Below are 22739 nucleotides of genomic sequence, written 5' to 3'. Positions count from 1 at the left end.
ATTTATGAACATTTCCCTTGTATTGGACTGCCGGGTTGCAAAGCTCAAGGCTTTACCCATTTTTCAACACAGTCTAGGTTCCTGTCTAAATTTACCACCTTCTGCTCCTAAGGGTGTGTTATCATGCCCACGATACGTCTTTTCTTGAAAATGTGTTTCTGGTACAGCTTCCTTGCCCCGAGACTTTTCTATTTTGGTTCCCAGTGTCATGTGATCCCCCTGGCCAGTGAGAGCCCCGCGCAGGGAATGGCAACAGCCTGCTGGGAGCAATGTAAGTCAGAAAAAAACTCTTGGTTTTTGCAGTTTCTCTCCCTCACACTCAATTTTTAACGCTGCTTTTATCCTGAACCTTTGCTGGGCACGCCCAGTTATACCTATGGAAATGCTTAGAAGTTGGGTGTTTTGGTTTGGAGTTAGTTTTTACTCTTTCCAATGTTACTTTTCTTACTATGTTCCTTTTTTCCTGTATTCTGCAGTGTTGCTGAGAAGCCTAAAAAAGCAACAGAAAACAAGCCAAAGGCATTGCAAAAGTTGCCTAAAGAATGTTTTAAGGTGAATATTTCAGGTGTAGTAATACTTTGTTTAATGTGTGCTGTCGACGGTGCCATAAATCCTGTGCTGCAGTAGAAAGAACGATGTGACCCCCCTGTCCCGTCCTCCAACGCTCAGTCAAAATCCTTCATGTAGGTAGAAAGACTATTGTAAATAAAATAATCTGAAATCTCATGCTGGTGCCTTTGCCAATTGGCTGAGACATAATGGGGAAAGGACTTACTTGAATTAGAGGGAAGTCACACCAAGGCAGAGTATCGTTTTTCTGGTGTGAATGAAGTGAAATACTGTATTTTGATTTCGGCTGATACTGAGCAATACTTACTGCACATGGTATCGAAACCATGCATTTAGTGAGATTTGTCATCTGGATGCTTCCTGGTACAAAGTAAGAGTCTGATCTTTCTATTTTTTAACACAGACTCTAAACTCAGTTGGTAAAATTGACTTGACCAATTACTGAGTAATGATTTTCTCTAACTGCATTTTTTTTTCCTTGGATAAACATGAGTTTCCAAAAATCATTCTCCCCCATAGCTGAATATATAAATTTTACTTATTTTCTGGTTTTGGGGTTTTGGCTTTGATTTAATTTGGTTTTCTTTTATTTTTCTTTCTTCCAAATTACTTGTGCTTTCTTTGGAGTTTTGATGTTAGTGTTTAAGTATTGCTAAGCTTATTTTAAACTTGGATCCCTAAGTGATATGCCTTGATATCATACAAAAGTTGGAGAATGTGTTTGGAAAAAGGTGCAATGAAATAAGCTGGAATCTTACCCTTCATGGCCTGTAACCTGGACCTCCTATCTCATCACTTGGAGGTGCAGAGGCCATTACTGAACATTGCTTTATTTTCTTTGTGTTTCTGATCTATACCCTAACAACCAGATAATAAATGAAGGATTGTTGGAAGACTTTCTTCTCTTTCCCCTTTCCCCAAATTAATTCTGATCAGAGAAATTTCATGCAATGATTACACTGAGGTAGAAAGAACACATTAGATTTTCAGTTCAGTTCTCATTATCATAGGCACTGGGGAAAAAAAGTCCCAAATTCTGGGTTAGTTGAATTATTTCGCTGTCAGAAGAGCAACAGCATCTCTGTGTAAATATCTGACTCAGAAACTGAAAGCAATTAGAAAAAGTCACACTCATTGTGCAAACTAGATGAAATTTAGCAGCCAGTCTCATAGAACTTTTGTTTAAGGGTTTGTGTTGCTGGTTTTCATGATAAAATGAAGCATGTGCGGGACTGAAGATTGTTTACAATTATTTTAAGAAAAATGTTTGTCCATTAGATTATAAACCAAGTTTTAACCCAGTGTTGCTTATTTGACTTCACTTGAGTTTGCATGGTACTTAATTGAGTTTGCAATGTGCAAATAATGGGAATTTTGAGATTACAACTCAGAGTTGGATTTCCTGTTGCTCCCTGCAACATAATGCTTGGGCTTGTGAACACAAGCCTAAGAATTGTGCCAATCTTGTGGTAGCCAGAGAAATTGCAATAGGTAAAATATAATGAGTTAAATTAGAAGATCTGTGTTAGCACTTATTTTCTTTTTCTTCTTTTTCTTTTTCTCCCCTACTGATTTATTTACTTAATTTGTGCTCATCAGTTGCCTTTGTTTCTGTAAAGGAACATAAGAACATACCAAAAAAAAAAAGAAAAAAAAAAGGGGAGGGGGTGTGGACAGTAAAAAGCTTGGCTACGAGGATAGTCAGATAGTTGCACATGATTCCCAGAGAGGTTGTGGAGTCTCCGTCCTTGGAGATATTCCCAAGCAAACCCCACCCTGACCCCAAGTAAGCTACTGTGGGTGACCCTGCTTGAGCAGGGGGTTGTGCTGCATGACAGGGACTCTGAGGTTCTTCCAAGCCACAGTGATCCCATTAGTCTCAGAATTCCCCTTTGCCACTCTGAGCCGTAGACAGCCCTGCTACTCCGGGGAGAGATCAGAAGTCATGTGTAGACTTTAATCTTCGACTGTCACTCTCATAGTTTAGAGCTCGTCGTTTTGCTGCCTCAGTTTTGTCATTAATCATTCATTTGGTGTGATGGCCATGTTTGTCTTGCTGGCATTGCCCAACACACCCTGCCTGAAATGTCACTGCCCAGCAAGGGATGGCACGCTGTGAGCAGCTGCTCCAAGGCACCTCAAGCAGCATCTCTAATCCCACGTCTTTTGTCTGCCATCTCCTCAGGCACTGAGGAGATGAAAAGTGAATGAGAAAAGAGTAAAATTAATGGGAATGCTGTGGGAAAAGGGTAGGTAGAAAGTAAAGGGACTGAGCCGGCACGGACTGAGTTCTTACACCATCTTGCTGCTCTACTTGAATCTTGCTGTGGCATCTCCAGAAGCACAGGAGGGGATTGCACAGGCTGTGCCAGGGTTTGTGGAAGGAGGGGAGGAAGAAGCGGATCTCACAGGAGCCCTTGGAGGCTAATGAAAAACATCAAGCTGCAGTCCCATGTACTGTATCAGAGTTGTACTCTAGAGACCTGATGAGTGGTAGGTACAAGGGAACATGAGATCATTGGGTAGGAAATGGAAGTACAAGAGCAGAAAAAAGAGAAAAAAACTGTTAATTTTTTATATATAGAAAAAACAACATAAAATGAACATGAAAGTTCAAGTAATACCTGTCCATTAATATATGGATATAATTTAAATAAAAATGGCAAAAACTAGTAGCTTGACTTACGTTTTGGAAAGATTACTTTAAATCTCTTTCTGCTGTAATGCTGTAGGTGGTGATTTTACTTAAGCACTATTTATCTTGATGAGATTTGGAACACTTGTCCTGAAAGCAATTGCCAACATAAATCCAAACAGGTGACTGTGAATAAATTCAGACTGGAGCTGAAAAAGTAGATGGGTTCAGCCTCCTGTCAGAGGGATAGGCTAGGACATGTCACTGTTTACGACAGGCTCAGGGAGCTGACTACAGGAGGTGAAGATTTGGTAGCAAGGATTACACTCAGTGACTCAGATGTCTATTTCCATTTCTGGCTAAATAGTGTAATTGGAATTTAGATAGTATTTTTTTTCCTTTTCAAAATGTGACAATTAATTTTCTTAATATATTATTCACTTTTATTTTTCTTCCTTTTTGGAGAATAATGCTACAGATAAATGGTAAATAAATTTGTGCAATGCCTTCTTGCAGATGGATATGAGCAAGGATGAAATACTCCTTTTTATGAATTCTAAGCAAAAATACCTCACATTTGAAGGAGCCAGAAGCAGTGCAGTCTGGAAGCATTAATTTGATGCTTGCAAACTACTCTAAGAAAGAAGACAAATCTGGAGGAAAATATTTTGAAATAATTACTTGATATTGAAAAATTTGCTAGATCTACAAACTGTATTTTTTTGTAGCTAGAATTGGTATATTTGCATATTTCTGTAGTCTGTAAAAAGACCTTTTCTATATTGCGTGCTAAAAGTAATTTTATTTATAACGTCACTAACCTACAATTTGGGTTGTCAATATTTGCTTTTACTTTTTAAATTTTTGTTGTTACAATTGCTTACTGCAGACGAAGGAACAGAATCTTTTTGCTTAAGTATGTTCTAAAATCTAAATGGTAAAACTTGGTTCATTTTTTAAAGTGGCAAAAGTATTTGATTTTGAAAAAAATATTTTTGGTGAGATTTTTCTATATTTTTATTAATGCTCAAATAAAAATAATAATTTTATTTAAAAGTCCTTCAAGTACTAAAAATACCATTTGTCTTGTGTTTGGCTATATTGAAAAATTGAATAGTTAAAGGAGAATAATCTGCAACGAAACAAGGCTGGAGTTATGTGTTTATGTTTCAGATATTTTGTTTTTTAAAGAGTCCAATTGCAGTTCCATATAGAGATACTAATTTTGTATCTGTTCAGTTCTAAATAACTTTCATTGATGATTTTTATGGCTTTCGATAGCACAGTAATTATGGGTTAGATCTGCCAAGATGCCTTGTGAATTATCATAACTGTTGATTCAATCTCTGTATCATCTCTGGTAGCTAAACATAAACGCCATAAAGCCAGAATTGGTCAGATATTAATTTTGGCAATTTTGTCAAATCACTTGATTTGAAATCCAAACCAACACAAAACTAAAATCTTTATTTTTTGTTCTTTGAAACTTCTTGGGTAACTTCAGTGTAACTGACTATAGTTTTGCCTTCTGTGATCTTCAAGTGGAGGTAAAGTGATTGGGTCTTCACAAATTAAGATCATTGAGATTTTATTTTGCAATTATACTGCTCATTTTATTGGCTTCTCAAATTTTGAGGTAGTGGACTTGAATGGCATTTCCAAAATGATATTAATCTCAGACTGTGCTGAGGCAAGTCTGTCAGCAGCTCTTGTCTGGTTGAAGGATTTCTTGGGATGGTGGGAACACAATTGCTGCTGGTATTGTCTTCCTCTGGCTTTTTCTGAAAGGCACTTTCTATATAGGCATTGATACCTTACTCAGACACATTTGGGTGTAAAAGCAACCCCGAATTCTTAATTCCATGTGCTCATTAGCAAACTGGGAGCATTTCATAATATTTTTGTCCCAGCTAGTGTGATTGCTCTCCCTTGTCAACCTGATCTCTCTAATTTAAACTGGACATATTTAATGTGGAATTGTTCCTTGCACTGTCACGTTTCTATCCAGCTAACTGCTGCTTTGCACCAAACAGGAGAGCATTCCAATGGTGTTTCTGTATTTGCTGGTGTACCAGTGCAAATGACCACTGGTGGGGTCGCGATGCTTATTGTAACTTCTTGTCAGGCTGAGCAAGACTCTGGGCCCTGTGTCAGGCTTTTCTGTAGTCCCCTAAACTCTGGCAAGCAGCCCACTGTTTACACTCAGAAGGTGTTGGCTAAAAAGCTCTTAAATTCTAACAGTACGCTTTCTCAAAACTTAGATTTTGTTTAAAGTTCTCATCTCCCACAGAAAACTTCTCAAAGATGCTGGCTAACAAGCCTCAACACATAACCAAAAGTGCTGGTTAGCAAGTCACAACAGCACTGCTCAGAGGTGTTGGCTAAAAAGCCACAACACCCTTCCACAGGCTTCCCCCTCCCACAGCAAACTTTAGTACTGAGTAGAATATAACAGCCATGCTTTGCCCATGGCAAAGCAGGGGAGGAGAGAGATAAAGACAGAAAAAGGAGAGAACAAAGAGTGTCAGCAGTCCTTAGATCCTGTGCTGTTCTGCCACATGGATAGTCTGGAGCTGGGAAAAACAATGCAAGTTAAGGAGAGAGGAAAAGGAGAGTGAGGGGGCCTGATCCCCTTATGTTTATTGTTAAACTGGTGCACACCTCTTAGCTTAAAATAGAGTTTTCAGCCCTTTAAGCCCTCCTACAGGAGGTGAGTTGAGAGGACTGAGCTCCAGTGTCAAGGTGAGCAGGAAGCTGGCTCAGCCCAGTGATGCTCCACCTCTGCAGGACCCTCTCCTGATCACATATTTCCTCTCTCTCGACAGTGTCACGTTTGAGACAAAACAAGCCAGTGCCTGGTCCTGTACTCCTAGACTCACTCTTGCTTGTGCATGCATGGACTGTAAAGCAAGAGGGCTTTAATGGCACCATCTGAATGAAATTTTGTCATTACACGCATCATGGAAGTTCATAATTATTTCCTTAACACCTTATTTTTTGTGAGGTGGTCTTTTTCTTACTAAAGTGCTTGCCCTTGGTCCCTGGCACAGTTTGTGTGCAAAGTGTCCATTGCAAACAATGAGAAAGCAAATTTAGGTAAAAAGGGAGGTTGATATAATTAACAGAAGATGACTTTCATAATTCCTTTTGGACTTTTGACAAAAGAAAGTCCTAAATATTGATTTGTTTTCTTCTTTTATTTATTTTCTCTTGAAACCTAGCAACGTAAAGGATGCACTTGTAGAAATACCTTTAAAAATAAAAGAGAGAAAGTCGAGTCAAGAGAGACTCGTGAAACTTCATGAACTAGATGTCAAGTCAATTATGGTATTTTTTGTTTCTAAATAAGAACTAGACATAAGCGACTAATCTTTTTCCCTTCAGGGATTAAACTGAGGCAAGTAAGACAAACTGTTCAGCAAATTTGATCTTTGGTAACTTAAAGGATTGAAAACTAGACAAAACATTGTACAACTCATTATGTTCAAGGTAAAATTTTCTTGTTGGGAAATGTATACTTTTTGTCTCAAACCCACATCAGCTGCTCTGGTGTTGCCAGTCCTTCAACCCAACCCGTTACCACTGTAAAACAAACAGTTCTAGTAAGTATTCAGGCAGTTTAGGTCCTCCCACTTGGATATCTGGCCTGGGGTAGGACCATGCCTGTTTTGTGCTGCTCTCCTGGCATGGCCTTCCTGATGGGTTTCCAGACATTGGTGCCCATCCATGTGTATGTGTGGCAAAGTTGTGATGTGACAGTGAGGACCTGCTGTCCTGGTTAGCTTTCAGTGCCAGCCATACGCCACGAGTCACCCTAAAGAACCAGTCTTGTGTCTCTGTGAGGAGTCAGTCTGTGTTTGGTACACTTTTGGAACAGAATTTTCTGTTTAGTTCACCCCAAATGGAATTTTTTCTTTTGCACATTCCAGCTGCTCTGTAATCCAAGCCAATTAGGAAATCACTTTAAAACCCCACTACTGCTGTGAACAAAACCAGTAGAATAGACACCGATTATATTTATTAACCAATTTCCTTCCCTATTCTGGCTAACTAACCTGTCACTAATTTGTCTCAGCCCTGGATCTGCTCTGACAAGACAAATAACTTCTTATTAAAGGCTGGACCTTCATGCTTTAAAGTTACCTCTGCTCTTATCAAAACATAATCCAAGGCAAACCCAGATATTTTAGATAGAAGTGGAACATTATTTCTCTTAAGAACACTCTTTGAAACTCAATCTCTCTTTTGAAGTCTAGTGCATTTGACTCCAAGGCTTTTTGCATACAAAGCAATTCATCTCTCTTGCTCTAAAGAGGAACAGAAACATTCTGCATTTAAGCAGAAACTTATTTCTGCATAGGTGAGGCACTATGACTTGCTTCTGCATAAGCAAAAATCATAGTGCATCTGATTCATGCTGGTACATTTTTGCTTTAGTACCATTTGTTGAATCCAGCCTAAGTTAGATGGCTAACCCAGTACTGAGCTGTCATAGCAACCAGATCATGTAATTTGTTCATGGTGCTTATCCACATTTATCTTAAAGCCCAGTTAGGCTGTTTTTCCTCTCATGGACAGCCTCATCTGGAGCTTCACTGTTCTGTCAGCTGAGAGGCTTGTAATTTCCATAGTAAATTTACTTGCAGTGCCAGCTTTCTTTCTCCTAAATATCTTATAGGTATTGATGTTTATGCCTACTGTATTTATAGGGAGTAATCAGTCTGATCTTTGGTGTTTTTAGTCTAAGTAAGTTGAGTTTTTAGTCATTGTTCATTTAGTATTCTCTTTAGCCCTCAGATCTTTATTGGATTCTAGATGCCCATTCATCCCATATTTTATATTGTGAAATCCTTTTCCAACTCATTGCAGTTGGCCCTCACTCTTAACTACCCTAACATAAAAAAAGCCCTTGCAAGTTATTTGTCAAGCTGGTTTTGGCTTGGCTTATTGGATTTTTACATTCAGTGTGCCAGAATTTTATTTGGCCTTTTATTGTCCTCATTAAGACAACTTCAGAGGTTTTTTTGAAGGGCTGCTTCAAATATATCAATGTCTTGCATTGGTAGTTAGCTGTTTTGGTTTTCTTTATGTTTCCTCTGCATCACTCAATATGTTCCATGTGCTACCTACAAATATTTTGCCTTTCTGTTTGTCTGCGTGGAAGTTCCTTTATTGCAACTTCTTTATTTCCTATTTTTTCCAATCAAGCAGTATTTTAGGAGATTTGTTGGCTTTGCTTTCTCCTGCATGAATGCTTAATTTAAGGGCTTTATGACTGCTGTTAAAAACTGGCTCTTTGCTAGGAAAATTCCAAATTATGAGGCCCTGTCAAATTAGTATTTGCATATCTTGTGGGTTATGTGTTCATCTGCTCTCTGAAGAATTTAATAGTGGCTAAAGGTTTTATTTTGCAATCATGTACAACTTTGATATTTACTTGATTGTATGGGACAATTTTCTTTCTGCTGACATAGTTTGTCTCATCTTTAGCAAATACATATTTACCAAATAGATATTCTGTATCACCAGTCACCAGGTACAGCATAGTTAGAGAAAACAGGAATAGTAAAACTGTAGTCGGTGTTCCCTTCCATGTTCTGCTCAGGGTAGATACCTTTGAATTTTCTAGTTTTTTAAGAGTACCATTAGTAAGTCTCTCTTCTTTCCCCCACTCTCTTCTGCTGAAAACACTCTCATGCAGCTGAATATCTTCTGCTGATAAGGATATTTTCGGATGGCTACATTTTGTTTCCTGCTATTCATTCTAAATGTCTGAAGTTGTATTGTATCATGCATCTCCTGTGCTATTTTCTTTTTGGTATGTTATATTCTGAAATATGCCAGCTAAATATGCCCTAGTGTGTTTATCAATTGCTGGCAAGTTCCTAGACTAGCTTAGATATTTTACTTTCTGACCCTCCAATCTGACAGTATCTTTCTCATTGGTGCGGTGACCAAGTGACTGAATTTCATATGTTGGGATGGAGATTCTGCACATGTAGTTAAAATAGCGCCACCACCTTCTTGCACTTACGTGAAGGAAGAAGGCAGTGCTGGAAAAGCTTCAGCAGAGGTAGGAAGTCCTGAGTGGCAGTGCTGCTTAGGCTTCTCACATCGCTGTTTCTTGCAGTCCAGCATGCTGTTCTCCTCTTGTCCCTGCTCTTGGCACCTGGTTGCTGTGAGGCTTTTGAGACAGACCTTGGGAAACATCTCTGCTGCAGAGTTTGCCTCGCAGATAATTCCCACAGAATGAGCACAGTCCTGTTTTCAGAGCTGGTGTGACTGAAAACACCTGCTTTGACCATCCGTGCTGACTTGTTTTGTAGCACAGCCCATAGGACGTCTCCAAATGTTTTTGAAATACAGCTGGTTGAGAAAAACAGCTCTATTACAGTACTTGATATCAGCCTGATACCAGCAGGTTTCTGATGGGTACAGTAATTTCACGACCATAAGGCGCACCGGACTATAAGGCACATCCCCCGGGAGTCGGCAAATTTCGCAACTTTGTAGATCATATAAGGCGCACCGGACTATAAGGCGCACTTTTTTTTGCAGCGAGGCTCCGCCCCCAGCTCCCCCCGTGTGGTTGCTGGACGAGGCCCCGCCTCAACCCGGCAGCCATCAGCCCCTGGGCCCGCCTGTACCTGGTAGGGGCGGTGCCGCGGGCCTCCAGGCCCACCTGTATCCGGCGGGGCTGGGGCATGGCCGCCGCCCCTCCGTGCCGCCTGCACGGGGCCGGGGGGTGCCTGTGTAGGGGCCGTGCCGCCTCCATGGGGCTGGGCTCCACCTCCACGGGGCAGGGACGTGCCCGCCCCTGCTCCGCCCCGCCTCCACCTGGCAGCTGCGGCCCTGCCGGCTTCCCCCGTGGCTCGCAGCTCTCACTTCCAGGTAGGAAATCTTTTGAACTTTGTTCATCAGATAAGGCGCACTGGACTATAAGGTGCACTTCCGGGTTCCGGGGAAAATTTTAGTAAAAAGGGTGCGCTTTATAGTCGTGAAATTACTATAATTATCTATGCAGTTAAAAAGTGCTGCTCATTTCTAGTCTTTATGCGTGTATTCCCAATGGAGGTGTGTCAGTGACAAGCACAGGCAAATGTGAGTCTATCTGCTATTCTGTATCTCCCTCCTGAGCTGTATTAAACCGGGATTATCAAACTCTGTGTGCATAGGGTAACATTGACAGCTCCTGTTTGGCTGTCTGCTAGTGCTGAAAATCTTTGTGAGTCGCTTCTCCTCAGGACAGAGTAGTGTATCTATCACATGACTTGTTTCACAGGCCTTCCTGTTCCCGTACACGCTTTTATGTTTAGTTGTAATGGAAATTAATTGCTTTCCTGTAGGAAGGTTATAAAGCATTCCATGTTGTGTCTCTTGATTAAAGGCAGTATTTATGTATTTATTATTCCAAGTACTGTATTTTTCTGCACATCTGGTTAGTAATGCTGTCATTCTTGCATTCATGATCCTGAGTAAAATATGAAAAATCCTGTGAATTGCACTAGAGAATGCTTGGTTGTTGATTCTTCTTCGTACACTGTTGCATTTTTAAAGTATAGTAAACAGATTTCTTTCATTTTATAATGTGGCAATTTGTTTTGTTTCACACTTTTACAATTGTTGGAATGTTGTATCACATACCTTATAGCAGGCAAAACATATTACACAATGCTGTTTTTCTTATCAGCCAAGAATCTTAAATTAAGATTTATTTGGTGAATTTAGGAAGAATCACTTTATACTTATACATAATGGACTTACATAATGCTATTGGTTGATGTTATTTTATTAGTCTCTAATTCTAAATTAAAACCTTGATTTTCTGAAGCAGAACAGACTTACTGAATGCTACTGTGGGTTTTTTGCATTACTATTATTGAGAATATAATTTTAATTTTAAAATTTGTCTGATGCCAATATTAGGATTTCTTTTGTAGTTTCCTAAATATTTTAGCCTTCCTTGCCTGAATGGCTGCCTTATTTTTGTGTCCCTGTGTTTTAGTTATTAATTATTATTTAGAATTATTATAATTTTTTAGAATTCCTGAAATACTACCTTTATATATGTTTTCACTCTATGGATATATGTTCAATCTTACCATTATTGTCTAAATTTTATTATCCCAAAACTATTACTAAATTTATAATTTTTCATTTTTTCATCTTTTAAACCAAAGGTGAACCAAGTTTCAATTTTACTTTTGTATTTTTCTGAACTCTGATATTTTTACGAATTATAGCTTTTCCCAAGAGCCAATAAAATATGCTCAAAAATTTTTCAAATACCACTTGTTTTCTGTAGGCAAATGTTTGCTTTCAATTGATTTTAATCCTAGTCACTTTCATGCCTGTGAAATCATTCCATTAAAATGAGAAAAGTTTTGTGTGTGTTCATGTGTCTGTGTATAGATATGGAGATATAAATATGATTTGATGATAGATATTGCAACTTCATGCAGTTTAGTTGCTACCAATTGCATCCCTGTGATTGTAAACTTTTTTTGTCCAATTATTATGTCTTCTTTTGTCAAATGATATGTGATTTCCCCAAGCTGGATCCAGCAATTTTTGATTTGAGAAATTACTGTTTTACCAAGATTTTTAGGGTATCCAAAGGTTCTTTAACACTGAAAATTCAGAAGAAAGTGCCATGTGACAAGGATGGCTCACAATCTATATTTAGTTTTGCTCTAGACTTCTGTTGAACTATTTTATTCTTTCTTTGGCTATTATTGTTTGATCTGTTTCTTTTCTTTCCTTGATTGTAAATTCCCATCTTTCAACATATATCACCAACTTTATTTCTAGTGTGCTTCAAATATTTAATAATATACTTAACATTAAGAACATAAGAGCTTTTCTGGATCTACGCCCTAGTTTCTGCTGCCTTCCTTTTTTTATGACCACTTTTATCTTGTGTTTCGCTTTCATATCATTCATTCTTCTTTTTATGCTGTTTCCTTGCCTTGTCTACACATCCCACAACTCTCATGCAATTTTCTTTCTTGGCTTCTCTTTTTTTCCAGTCCTCCTTTTTCAGTCTTTTGCATCTTTACTCATAGTTAATAGCGCTAAAGAATGATTTACATTATCAAGGTTACTGTTCTTGACTCTGTGTTCATTTAGTGTCATAGTAGTATCAAAACAGCCTACCTTGATAAAGTATCTGTTCTGTTGAGCATATGTGTACCACTGGAATCATCAGGAATACAGTCAGTAACACTCTTTCTCCACACTTTGTTTTTATTCCAACTTCTGGATTACAGTGTTGGAATTAAGTAAACTGTGACTACGGTGACTGGTCACATTTTCCAGCCTGTCCCCTTTGCCTTCAGGGAAGTGCTGATACTGTTGTCTTAGAAAAAGCAGTCAGTGGTGACATGAAGAAATACTACAAATTAAATTAAGCACTAATACAAAATACTTCCATTGTTCTCCACTGTCTGTGTTCATAGATACTTGCAAAACCATTGACACTTGTGAACTTGAAAGCGTGAACCTCGCCCTGTCTAGTAAATGAAAACACTGGCATTACTTCCTACTTGATGAAAACTTGCTTTGCTTCTATTCCTTCTCTCCTTCCTCCCATCCTCATAATAGAGCTGTTCTGTTCATACTGAAATGACTGTTGAAATTGCGGAATAACTTATCTCTAAGTTGCTTTCTAACTCTGAAGCATATTGGCCTGTTCTGAGTGCACATGAGAGATGGTTTCAGCAATTTGCTTCATTATTGCTTGGTAACCAGAACAGGCAAGTTGATTTTCCATTCTGTTGATGGTATGTCTTTGAAGGAACAACTCTCTTAGTTGACCCAGATGTGTCAGCCTGTGAGGTAAAGTAACCTCCCCTGTATGTGTGATGTTTTATGTTTGATCTGTGGGTCAGTTTATAAGGCAACGTGAAAACTAAAGATGACACACTCCACCTAGGTGAAGGATTTCTTGGTTAAGTGGCAAGCCCACAGAATGTTAACATAGCAAATGCTTATGAAGAATTCTTGAAGCAATGTTGCTTGTCTTTGGAACCTTCTTTGTCCTGGAAGCAGGGGAAATGAAGGAAGAGTTCAACAGTGGCTGAGTTGAACTGCTCCCAGCGCTGCTGTAAGGATGCTCTGGTGGTACGTGCCATGGTTTGGCTCAGGCTGGAAGGCACATTCAGCTGTGCTGCTGCAAGATGTAATCCACAGGCTCCATAGGTTGAGACATTGCTAGTTGTGTGTTTCCACACCATTTCCCTTCATGAAGACATCACTTGGTTACCAGGAAGTTGCAGATACCACTTGATGCTTGGTTCACAAGGAAACTCTTTAGTCCCTTTGCTGGTGGACTTACTACTGGCTGACAGTCACCACATTTTTTCCCTTGCTTATTTCCATCTCATTGTTGTTATTTGTTTTACTTTTTGCTCTCTCTTCTTTCTTTCAGGCCTTACCTTCTTCACTGTCCCTCCATGTTTCATGTACCATCTCAGGTGGTGACAGTCCTGACCAACCTGCACTGTCCGTCCTGTGTGGCAGCTCCTTGAATGTGTGCTGCTCCCTGATTCCTTCATGGATAACCCTCATCCCTCTTGCCGACAGGGTCCGCTGAAGGCAGAGACTGTTGGGAGGTCTCCTCAGATCCTGCAGATACCAGCTCTATCACACCCACAACTCTTGTGAGTGGCAGGAAGGTTTGCCCATGCTGTCTTGAGAAGGGAGGAGAAGCATAACCAGAACAGTGACATCTTCAGATGTTGCAGAAGTCTCTGACTACTTTCTCTGTGTTGGATGGTTTAGGAAACTTTGATTAATTTCATGAGTCCAATAATTGTTTTTGTTCCAAAAGTGCTTTCAGAGAGTACAAAAGTCAAAAGCATAATTCAGATAAATTTGACAGCTTTCAATTTCTGCAGCTTATTCTCACTTCAAAGTAAGTCAAACTGCCATGAAAACTGTGAGGAAGAGGTGAATCACAAAGCTGCAGTTTTTGTAATTACCTTTGAAGTATCTTGGGTTTTTTTTCCCTTTAGAGAGAACTGTTGATTTCTTTGAGTCTGAAAAAATACCATGAAAAATTTAGGCTTCATTCTTTCACAAATATATTAATACGTGTGTGTGTGTGTGTATATATATGTACCCACACACATGTGCATACCTATAAACATGCATATATGCCTGTGTGTGTGCATACATACAGACACACACATGCATATTTAAATGTTCTTGTCCGTAATGATGATGCCATTAGCATAAACTGATACCATATATATCAAGAAGTTAATTTTGGAGCGGTGCTACTTGTTTCTGTCATAGTTTGGGGATGGTACTCCCCAGTTTAATGCTCCCACTGAGACTCTCCAAAACCATGTGCTGCTTGTTCTCTTCCCTCTCCCCTTTCCCTGTGGCCGGCTGGAGATGAGAATTGGGGATACAAAAGGTAAAGATCACAGGCTGAGATAGGAAAAATTTACTGGAAACAGCAATGAGATGAGACAGCAAACAGTAACAGCAACAATACTAATGACAGAGGGTACAAGAAATGAATGATTCACACGAACCCCTTAGAATAGTACCTCACTGCTCCTTCTGCTGTGCTGTGTTAATCCCAGAAGGGAGCCCTTCCCTATCTCTGGAAAATGATGAGAGGTCATATAGAATACCCCTGTGTCTTAGTCATGTCACCTCCTGGCTACTGCAGGAATTTACCCAGTCCTGGTTGGGACCAGGAAAGGCTCTTTCTCTCTTGCTCTCCTCTCAGCATCTTTCCTTTCAGACCTGAAACTCTGTTTTGGTTTTCCTCTGAAAAGTATTGCTATACTCAAATTAAGGTGTTTCTCAAATTGGCATTTAGTATCTATTTTTTTTTTAAGGTTATTAAAGGGCTTCCCTGCCACCTTTTAATAGAATTTTTCCCTCGTGTGAGTTACAAAAACAATAAAGACACTCATGCACACATAGGCTTTTTCAGATTATTCTCACATGGGTAGAGAAGATGGTGTCATCTTATACCTGAATGGCTTTTTAAAAATTCCGTAATAGCTTGTTTCTTGTAAAGGTAGCTGAGGGCTGAATGTTGTTGGATATGAAGACCTGAAGTATTTAGAAAATCTGTCAAAAGAGACACACGTTTTCTTTATATTTCTTACTTCTAAGTGAGCCTGCCACAAGTGAAAAAGTAGAAATAACAAGAAATAAACCAACCCTTAAGTTACAGGAGAGCTCCAGGAGAACATCTGGCTTAGCCTAAACCAAAGAAAATCAGCCTTATAAATGCTGGTGATTTATTAATTTCTATATATGAATAATAGTTTCATAATAGGAATGTCCTTGAGATAGCAGGTGAGAACATATTAAGGTCAGAAGCTTGCAAAAAAGATGCAAGTATTTAAGAAGGGGATATTTAAAAATTGGAAAAGATGTAATTCTCTAGGTAACTTTCAAGGAAGAGATTTCCTGTTTAGGGTATAGTTTATGAAAGGGAGCAGTGTTTAGGAAGAAGATAAATTGTCTGACTAAAGTACAGGACTAGGAAATGAATTTTCCTGGAAAATTTTCACATGCACAGGTGAAAAAGCTTTGCATAGCTCTTGTTCTCTTCTACTTGTTCTCTGCTGCTTTTGACCCATTGTTTGCTCACTCTAATTCTGACTGCTGATAATTGTGGGATTCCTAGGAGCTTTTCTCATTGTGATTTCTTACGTAGATGGGGTTGTGTCACATGTCTGTGCTTTGAAATTTATTAATGAATATTGACATATTTTTTTAAATTTTCAAGCTGCTATTACTATTGTAATGTGAAGCCTTCTTTTAGGAGTATTACGGGCACATCTCTTCTATTAATAGATGCATCCTTTAGTCTTTTAACATTGTTTTCAGTTTATTGTTAGCTTTTAAAGTCTGTCTACTTTTAAAAAGATTTCTAGTTCTTTGCAAAACAGCTTCTGCATCAATCTTATCAGATTAAAGCAACTTGTAGACACTTTTGATTTTTTTTTATTTCCAGATGTTCTTGCTTGGGGGTTTTTTTGTCTTCTCCTCTCTTGCCTGTTTGTTTGTCTGGGTACCCTTAGCAACATCTTTTACTAAAGGAAAAAAGCACATTGCTTTCTGTAGTGTCACTGTGATTGAATCAGAAACAGAATTTTCTTGCAAAGGATTTTAGGTTTTTAGTTTCACTGTTCCTATTATTATCCTGAATTTATTATCTGCTATTTAAGAGTGTGTATCAGACGGATCTACAGATTTCTAATCTGTTTTTTCCAATGCTGGTATTGCAACCTAACCTGGAATTAGGAAGTGGGATTTTCAGCTGTGTGTAGTAGGATCTCTGGGTCTGGATTGGATGAAGAAAATACTCCTATTTATATTTTGTATAATTGCATATTATGGACTTCAATCTTCAGAGAAGATTTTCAGAATTCCTGTGAAAATTAATTGTGTTCTCAATACGCTACTTAGGAATTCTAAGAATTACAGGTTTAATTTTGGAATCAACTCCCTTAATTCTGGAGGCCAGGGGGTGCTATAGCTGTATGCATTATAATCTGTGTAGGTTTACTAGTCAATATGATGCCTGTTGGGTTTTTACAATTCTGTTGCAGTTCTGAATTCTGAGTGTGATATTTCTTAAAGAATTATTCTAGTGGCATGTGTACGTGTGCCTGCACTGATTTCTAGTATAACTTGGGTGTATATGAATCTTACCTGAATGAGGCAATGCAAAAGTGAGGCTCAGGCCTGGAAGTTTGGCTCTGGGAGATGATGGACCTTATACTATAATAATATGATTTCTTTTCTTAGGAGAAAGAACTTTCAGCATGGAATGAAATGGAGGAGGCCACCACCCCCTTGCTGATCTTACTCAATGGTGTTGACAACAAAGGCAAAGAATGCAGATAAACCCCACATTTAAAGATATGTGTAAATAAAATATATGTATACCCTTATGTACACTTTGATGTTCTTTTCACAGTTTTGAACGAATTTTGAAAGATTTTCAAGATTTTGAAAGAATAATTTTCTTAATCAAATCTTTACTATTTGAAAAGAAATTTTATTACATTTAAATATTAGGCAAGGTGAAATTATTTGAACTATGTCTTCTCAGAATCAGTTAGTTAGTAAAACACCTGTGACCCCTTTCCTCCTGCTCTAACCATTCACATGTGTAGGCAGCTAGGAAGTGTGTGAGCCTAATCAGTTTTTCATGAAGTAATAACATAGCATACACAAATGTTCACATAGCTTGAGTGCAGAGGAGACATCAGTAAGCTCACATAGAGCATGTCATATCTGTTTTTATTTGTGTGTTAGAATCTTTGATGAACTAATAATTAATTAATAGATGATTTGTAGGTGGCAAGACCTGGGCCAAGTTTGTTGTTTTTTTTTTTTTTTTCAAAACCCCATTTCCCCAGAAGTGGTTGTTTGAGATTACAAAAATTAAATCCTGGTCCTCTGGGTTTTAAGCAACTTTTCATCATGATTTCCAATTTCCTTTTCTAGTATGCCACATTATTTTACTGACTATTGAAATGGAATACAATTGATTTTAAAAGGAGGTCATTAAAATAATAATTTCTTTATTTCCCACTGCTAACAGTGATGGACTAAATCTATATATCATTATTGTCTTTAAGGCAGCTTATGAACATGTTCTGCAGACATGTAATGCCTGCTAGCTTTGTGTGTATACAATTGTGCATGTAGGTATTTACCCAGAGACTTTCACAATTGTTTTTCTTCCTAAGGGGACTTTGTTAGACTTGTATGTCTTTTTTCGTGCATTTGAAAATCATTTCGAGTGTGAAAGAGTTTGGAGCTGACTTGCTCCAATAAAAAGAAAAATTAATGGCTAATACCTGTTTAAAAATGAGTGTACTACAGCCACAAAAGACTGTGGGCATGGTTTGTGATTGTCAACATTGCATGAAAATAAGTGAGGCACTTATTTCACATTATGAATAGTCTATTAGCAATGTTGACTTGAGACATTCTTGCTGATTCTCACAGAATTACTGTCACCCCTTCTGTAGAGCAGACCCTCTTGCTCTTGATCTGTACTGCAATCTAGATCAGGGAACAGATCTAAAAAACCTTAATAACTGTGAGAGCTGAGCTGTGTGTATGTGTGCATTTTAATCTTGGATCAGAAAAGAGTGCAACCTGCCGGCAGTACTTCTGATCCATTGAAGTAGTGGCTTAGGTTTAGGAAGGAGCTACTGGAAAATGGATGGCAAAAAACCCTGTAAGTCAGAGAAGAAGCATTGTGGAAAGGAAATATATTATCAAAATTCCTCTTTTTTTTTTGCTCCCATTGAAAACCATGTGCCCGAGAGTCACATGGTGTCCAAACACCTCCTGAACTCTGTCACACTGGTGCTGTCACCATGTCCCTGGGGAGCCTGTCAGTGCTGAACCACCCTCTGGGTGACGAATCTTTTTCTAATATCCAACTTAAACCTCTCCTGACACAACTTCAGGCCATTCCCTCGGGTCTGGTCACTAAAGAGCAGAGCTCCATGCCTGCCCCTTCTCCTCCCCTCACAAGGAAGCAGTGACTGCAGTGAGGTCTCCTCTGGGTCTCCTCAGGCTGAACAGACCAAGTGACCTGGGCTGGCTTCTCAAGGCCCTTCACCAGCTGGAGCCAGTTCCAGGGTTGACAGGGAGTTGATAAATCTCACAGAAATGGTCCTGCAGCTCAGGGCACTGAGACTCTCCTTGGTGGTTTCAGTCATTTGTGTTGACAACAGAGGCAAAGAATGCCTTTAACATTTCTGCCTTGTCCCTGTTTGTGAGGTGACCATGCTCATCCTGTAATGGACCAATGCTATTTTTACACCACCTGTTGGCATTAATACATTTGAAAACAGTCTTTCTATTGTCCTCCACAGTTCTGTTCAGATGAACTTTGGTGGCATGAATTTCCTCATTACAGCATCAAGCACCATCTTTGTATTCTTCCAATGTCACCTGACCTTGCTTCCGCTGGGCATACACCTTTTTTGTTCTTATTTTCAAGAGAAGATTCCTGGTCAGCCAAGCTGGGCTTCTGCCCTCACCTGCTTGAATTCTCACATTTGGGAATTGGCTGCTCCTCCATAGGAGGTGATGTTTAAAATGTGATGAACTGATGGATCACAGCACTTGCAAAAAACGTTTTCCAGGGGCTCTTCCCACCAGGTTTCACTTATACTACTGATGTCAAATCTTTGGGACTGAGCCAAAGCCTAGCTGCTCTTGTTTGTTCCTCATGCTGCCTGCATCAGTGTAGAAACATTTCAGGTGTGGTACATGGTAGCTGACGCCTCCTGAAGCAGATTGAGCATTAGTGCTCATTTCCTCAAGTTTGGCACACCATAAAGGCATCATACTTCTGTAAGTACAGTCCTAGAGAGATGACTTTAGTAGTGATGGCAAAAATGGTTATGGAAGTATTTTGACTTGGACCCGTTACCTAAGATTAAGGAGATTTTCTCTGATGATCTATCTAGAAATTGTATGCGTCTGACTTCATTGGTCATATTGGTGTAAAAGGGGTTCCCAGTGGCCAGACTCTGACCTGTGATGTTTGTGCATGTCCTTTTCCCCAGAAGGCAATCAGTATTAATGTAACTGTCTTTAGTCTGACTTATATCCAAAATGATTTTTTTTCTTTTGAGGGTCAACTTCAAGTCATCATCAATTTATATAAAATCTGTTGTCTACTATTGTTTGCTGCCATATGTATTTGAACACAGCACATTATAAATGCAGTCCTTTCCTGGAGAACTGACCTTCATCATCTGTCTATGTCAGCATTTTGAAGGCTTATTTTTTTTTCCCCATCGTATTTTGATTCAGGAAGAGTAGTGGGAAACCAGACAGAGCAGTTTAAATAAATACTTGGTGAGCATAGGCTTTTTCACCTCAAGTCAAGAGGAAGTTCTGAAAACATTTTAAGAAGGCAGCTGTGTTTGTTGTGGTTTTCCTAAAAGTTTTGCTTGCCTTCCTTTTCCCTCTTGATATTTATTTTTGGAATGCTGTTTTTATGAGACTAAGGAAGAGGGTTTTTTTGTCAGGAAATTTGATACTTTATGGCAGATATCACAACATTCCTTGTTGTGTTAGACAATGTCTATGGCACGTGTTCAGCATGCTGCCTGAGAAACAATGGGTTTTCTTAATTGACATTAAAGTATTATTCCAGCAGTGAGACTGTATGTTAGTAAAACAAAGTATGTATAGATACTTGATTCCTTAATGCTAATGAGAAAAATGCTTTTAGTTACTTTTTCAGTATTGTGTTCATCAGATAAATACTGAACATCAAAACAGAAATATGAATATTGCAAAATTACAAGAACTGCTAATGCAGTTAGTTCAGCCTTATTGTTTATGGAGAGTATAGCATGAAATTTAATGACATGAGTGCATGATATTTCTTGTAAAATTTATTTTTCTGGCACAAAATACAAGAAGCATAACTGATAAACATCTATTCCGAGTTTCATCATCATTGTGTAATACATGGTTAAGTCCTTATTTTAAATATTGTTGTTAAAACATTATGGAGATTAATAATTTTATTAATTTCCTTTAAGTATTTTTGTGGTTTAATGGAAGAAATAATATAATATTTCAAAATCACTGGGGACAAGAGAGCAGTATTATTTCTATTTTAAAGATTATGGATGGGATAAAAATTAGAGTAGTAGAATTTAGTCTTTTGAGACCTTATTTTTCTCAGGACTTAGCATTATAGAACACTGTAAATATTAATATTTAACTCTGAGGCTTAAGTGTCAATCTTAAATTCACCTGTGATTTACATAGGAAGTTAAAACTTACAGTTGAGTGTATATAAAGTAAGATGATGAAATAATTTGAGCCATATTACTCTTGAGATTCCAAGGCTGATGTTTTTATCATCTCTCAAGTTGTAAATATTTTGATTTTATACTGACAAAGACTGTATCTGTTATTTGCAAAAAAAAAAAAAAAAAAAAGAGGGAAAGGAGGCATTATAAACCAGATGATAAAGAAAAAATGAGTTAAAATAGAACCAAAAGTTTATTGTGTTCAGTCATTTGATTATTTCTTTGCTAATGTACTTTCCAGACTAAGAAAACTCAACTGGTTTGATCAACATTAGTTGAACCATTTGGGGAAAAAAATCACAGGAAAAAGTATTGACTAGACCGGTGAAGATAAAAATCTCTAAAGCATAAGGTCTGAAATAACTGAACTGTACAGTTTACTGAGTAGTAAAACAGAATTGTAACGCTATAAAATGAAAGGCAATTTATTCTATCAATTGTCCCTATAAAATGAGATCTCCCTGCCTGAAGACAGCTAAAGAATACTTCAAGTAGATATACCTAGGTATGTTTAGGTATTCGTAGGCATACATCAGTGTACTAGTGTTAATTGAGTGTTTATGATTGGATACCATTGTGCAGCAGTAATCAAGTAAATATGCTCAGGTGTTTCAGTGGATATTTCAGAGTACAAAAAATATGGATATACTGGAGTTGGTCCAGAAAAGGGCTACAGAGGTGATTCAGAGACTGGGGCACCTAAGGGGCAGAAGAAACTTTGTTCAGCCTGGAGTGAAGTGTGAGGAGTTCTCCTCAATGTGTGAGTACGTGGTGGGAGGCAGTTCTCTATACACATATTATACAGACAGAAAAAGGTGGAGCCAGATTCTTCTCAGTGGTGCCCAAGGACAGGAGGTGATGGGCACAAACTGAAACATGAGAAATTCTGCATAAATATAGGAAAAAAAAATTTTCTTACAGTAAGGGGGGAGTCAAGCATTTCAATGGGATGCCCAGAGAGGTGGTGGAGTCTCCACCTGTGTAGATATTAAAAATCTGGCTCTGCATAGCATAAACAACATGCTCTGGCTGCCCCTGCTTGAGAGGAGGGTTGAACTAATGAATCTCTCAAGGTCTCTTCCCCTTAGTGACTCTCATATCCTTGGATGTAGAAAAATATCTGTTCAACTGTATAACGTTCTGTATTATATTTTATATAATTTTTGGTCAGGTCACACATGTGCTAGAAAATTGATTTGAGCTAGAAGATGAGCAAAAAAATGTATAAACTGTAATTTGAAAGGAAGAAATCTGGAGGAGGCATGAGAGTTATGACAGAATGCTCTGAATCAAGGACTGCAATCTTCAGGTAATGGATAGTGCTATTTAATCTAAAAGGCAGTGCAATATGTGGAATGAGATTCAAGAATAATTTTCCTCTTAGACTGAGAGATTTTAGCTGGTAAGAACTATCTAATTTGATCAAAATGAAGTAAAACTTCACAGAAAAGCTGAAGATCCTTCTAACTTACAACTCAAACTCCACTATTTTGAGCTCTGCTTGAGAATACAGAAGCATTTGAAATGGTCAGTAAAAGGAAAATGAATGTACTTTTCTCAGTGTTGTCCTTGGGAACATCACAGATTATCCATGGAAAAGTTTATCCTGTGTACAGCACAGCAAATCACTGCAATAAATTTTATCCCCCAGTGTTGTAAGAAGCTGAAATATGAAAAGAGCTGTTGCACAA

At 38.4% G+C, this 22739-nt stretch overlaps 1 protein-coding gene across 1 annotated transcript in view; it reads left to right on the top strand.

Moving 5' to 3' along the window:
• Window positions 1-231: 231 nt before the first annotated feature.
• ESR1 (estrogen receptor 1) overlaps window positions 232-22739 on the top strand; it is a 164523-nt gene continuing 142015 nt past the window's right edge. Inside the window, 1 exon segment of the mRNA XM_033056279.1 lies at window positions 232-271. Coding sequence (XP_032912170.1) covers window positions 247-271 — 25 coding nt within the window. The 5' untranslated portion in view covers window positions 232-246.

Source organism: Catharus ustulatus, chromosome 3 (assembly GCF_009819885.2).
Source record: "Catharus ustulatus isolate bCatUst1 chromosome 3, bCatUst1.pri.v2, whole genome shotgun sequence".
In the NCBI taxonomy this organism is placed as follows: Eukaryota; Metazoa; Chordata; class Aves; order Passeriformes; family Turdidae; genus Catharus; species Catharus ustulatus.
The sequence above is the reverse complement of the archived record's forward strand: the minus strand, read 5'-3'. Positions and strand labels throughout refer to the sequence as shown.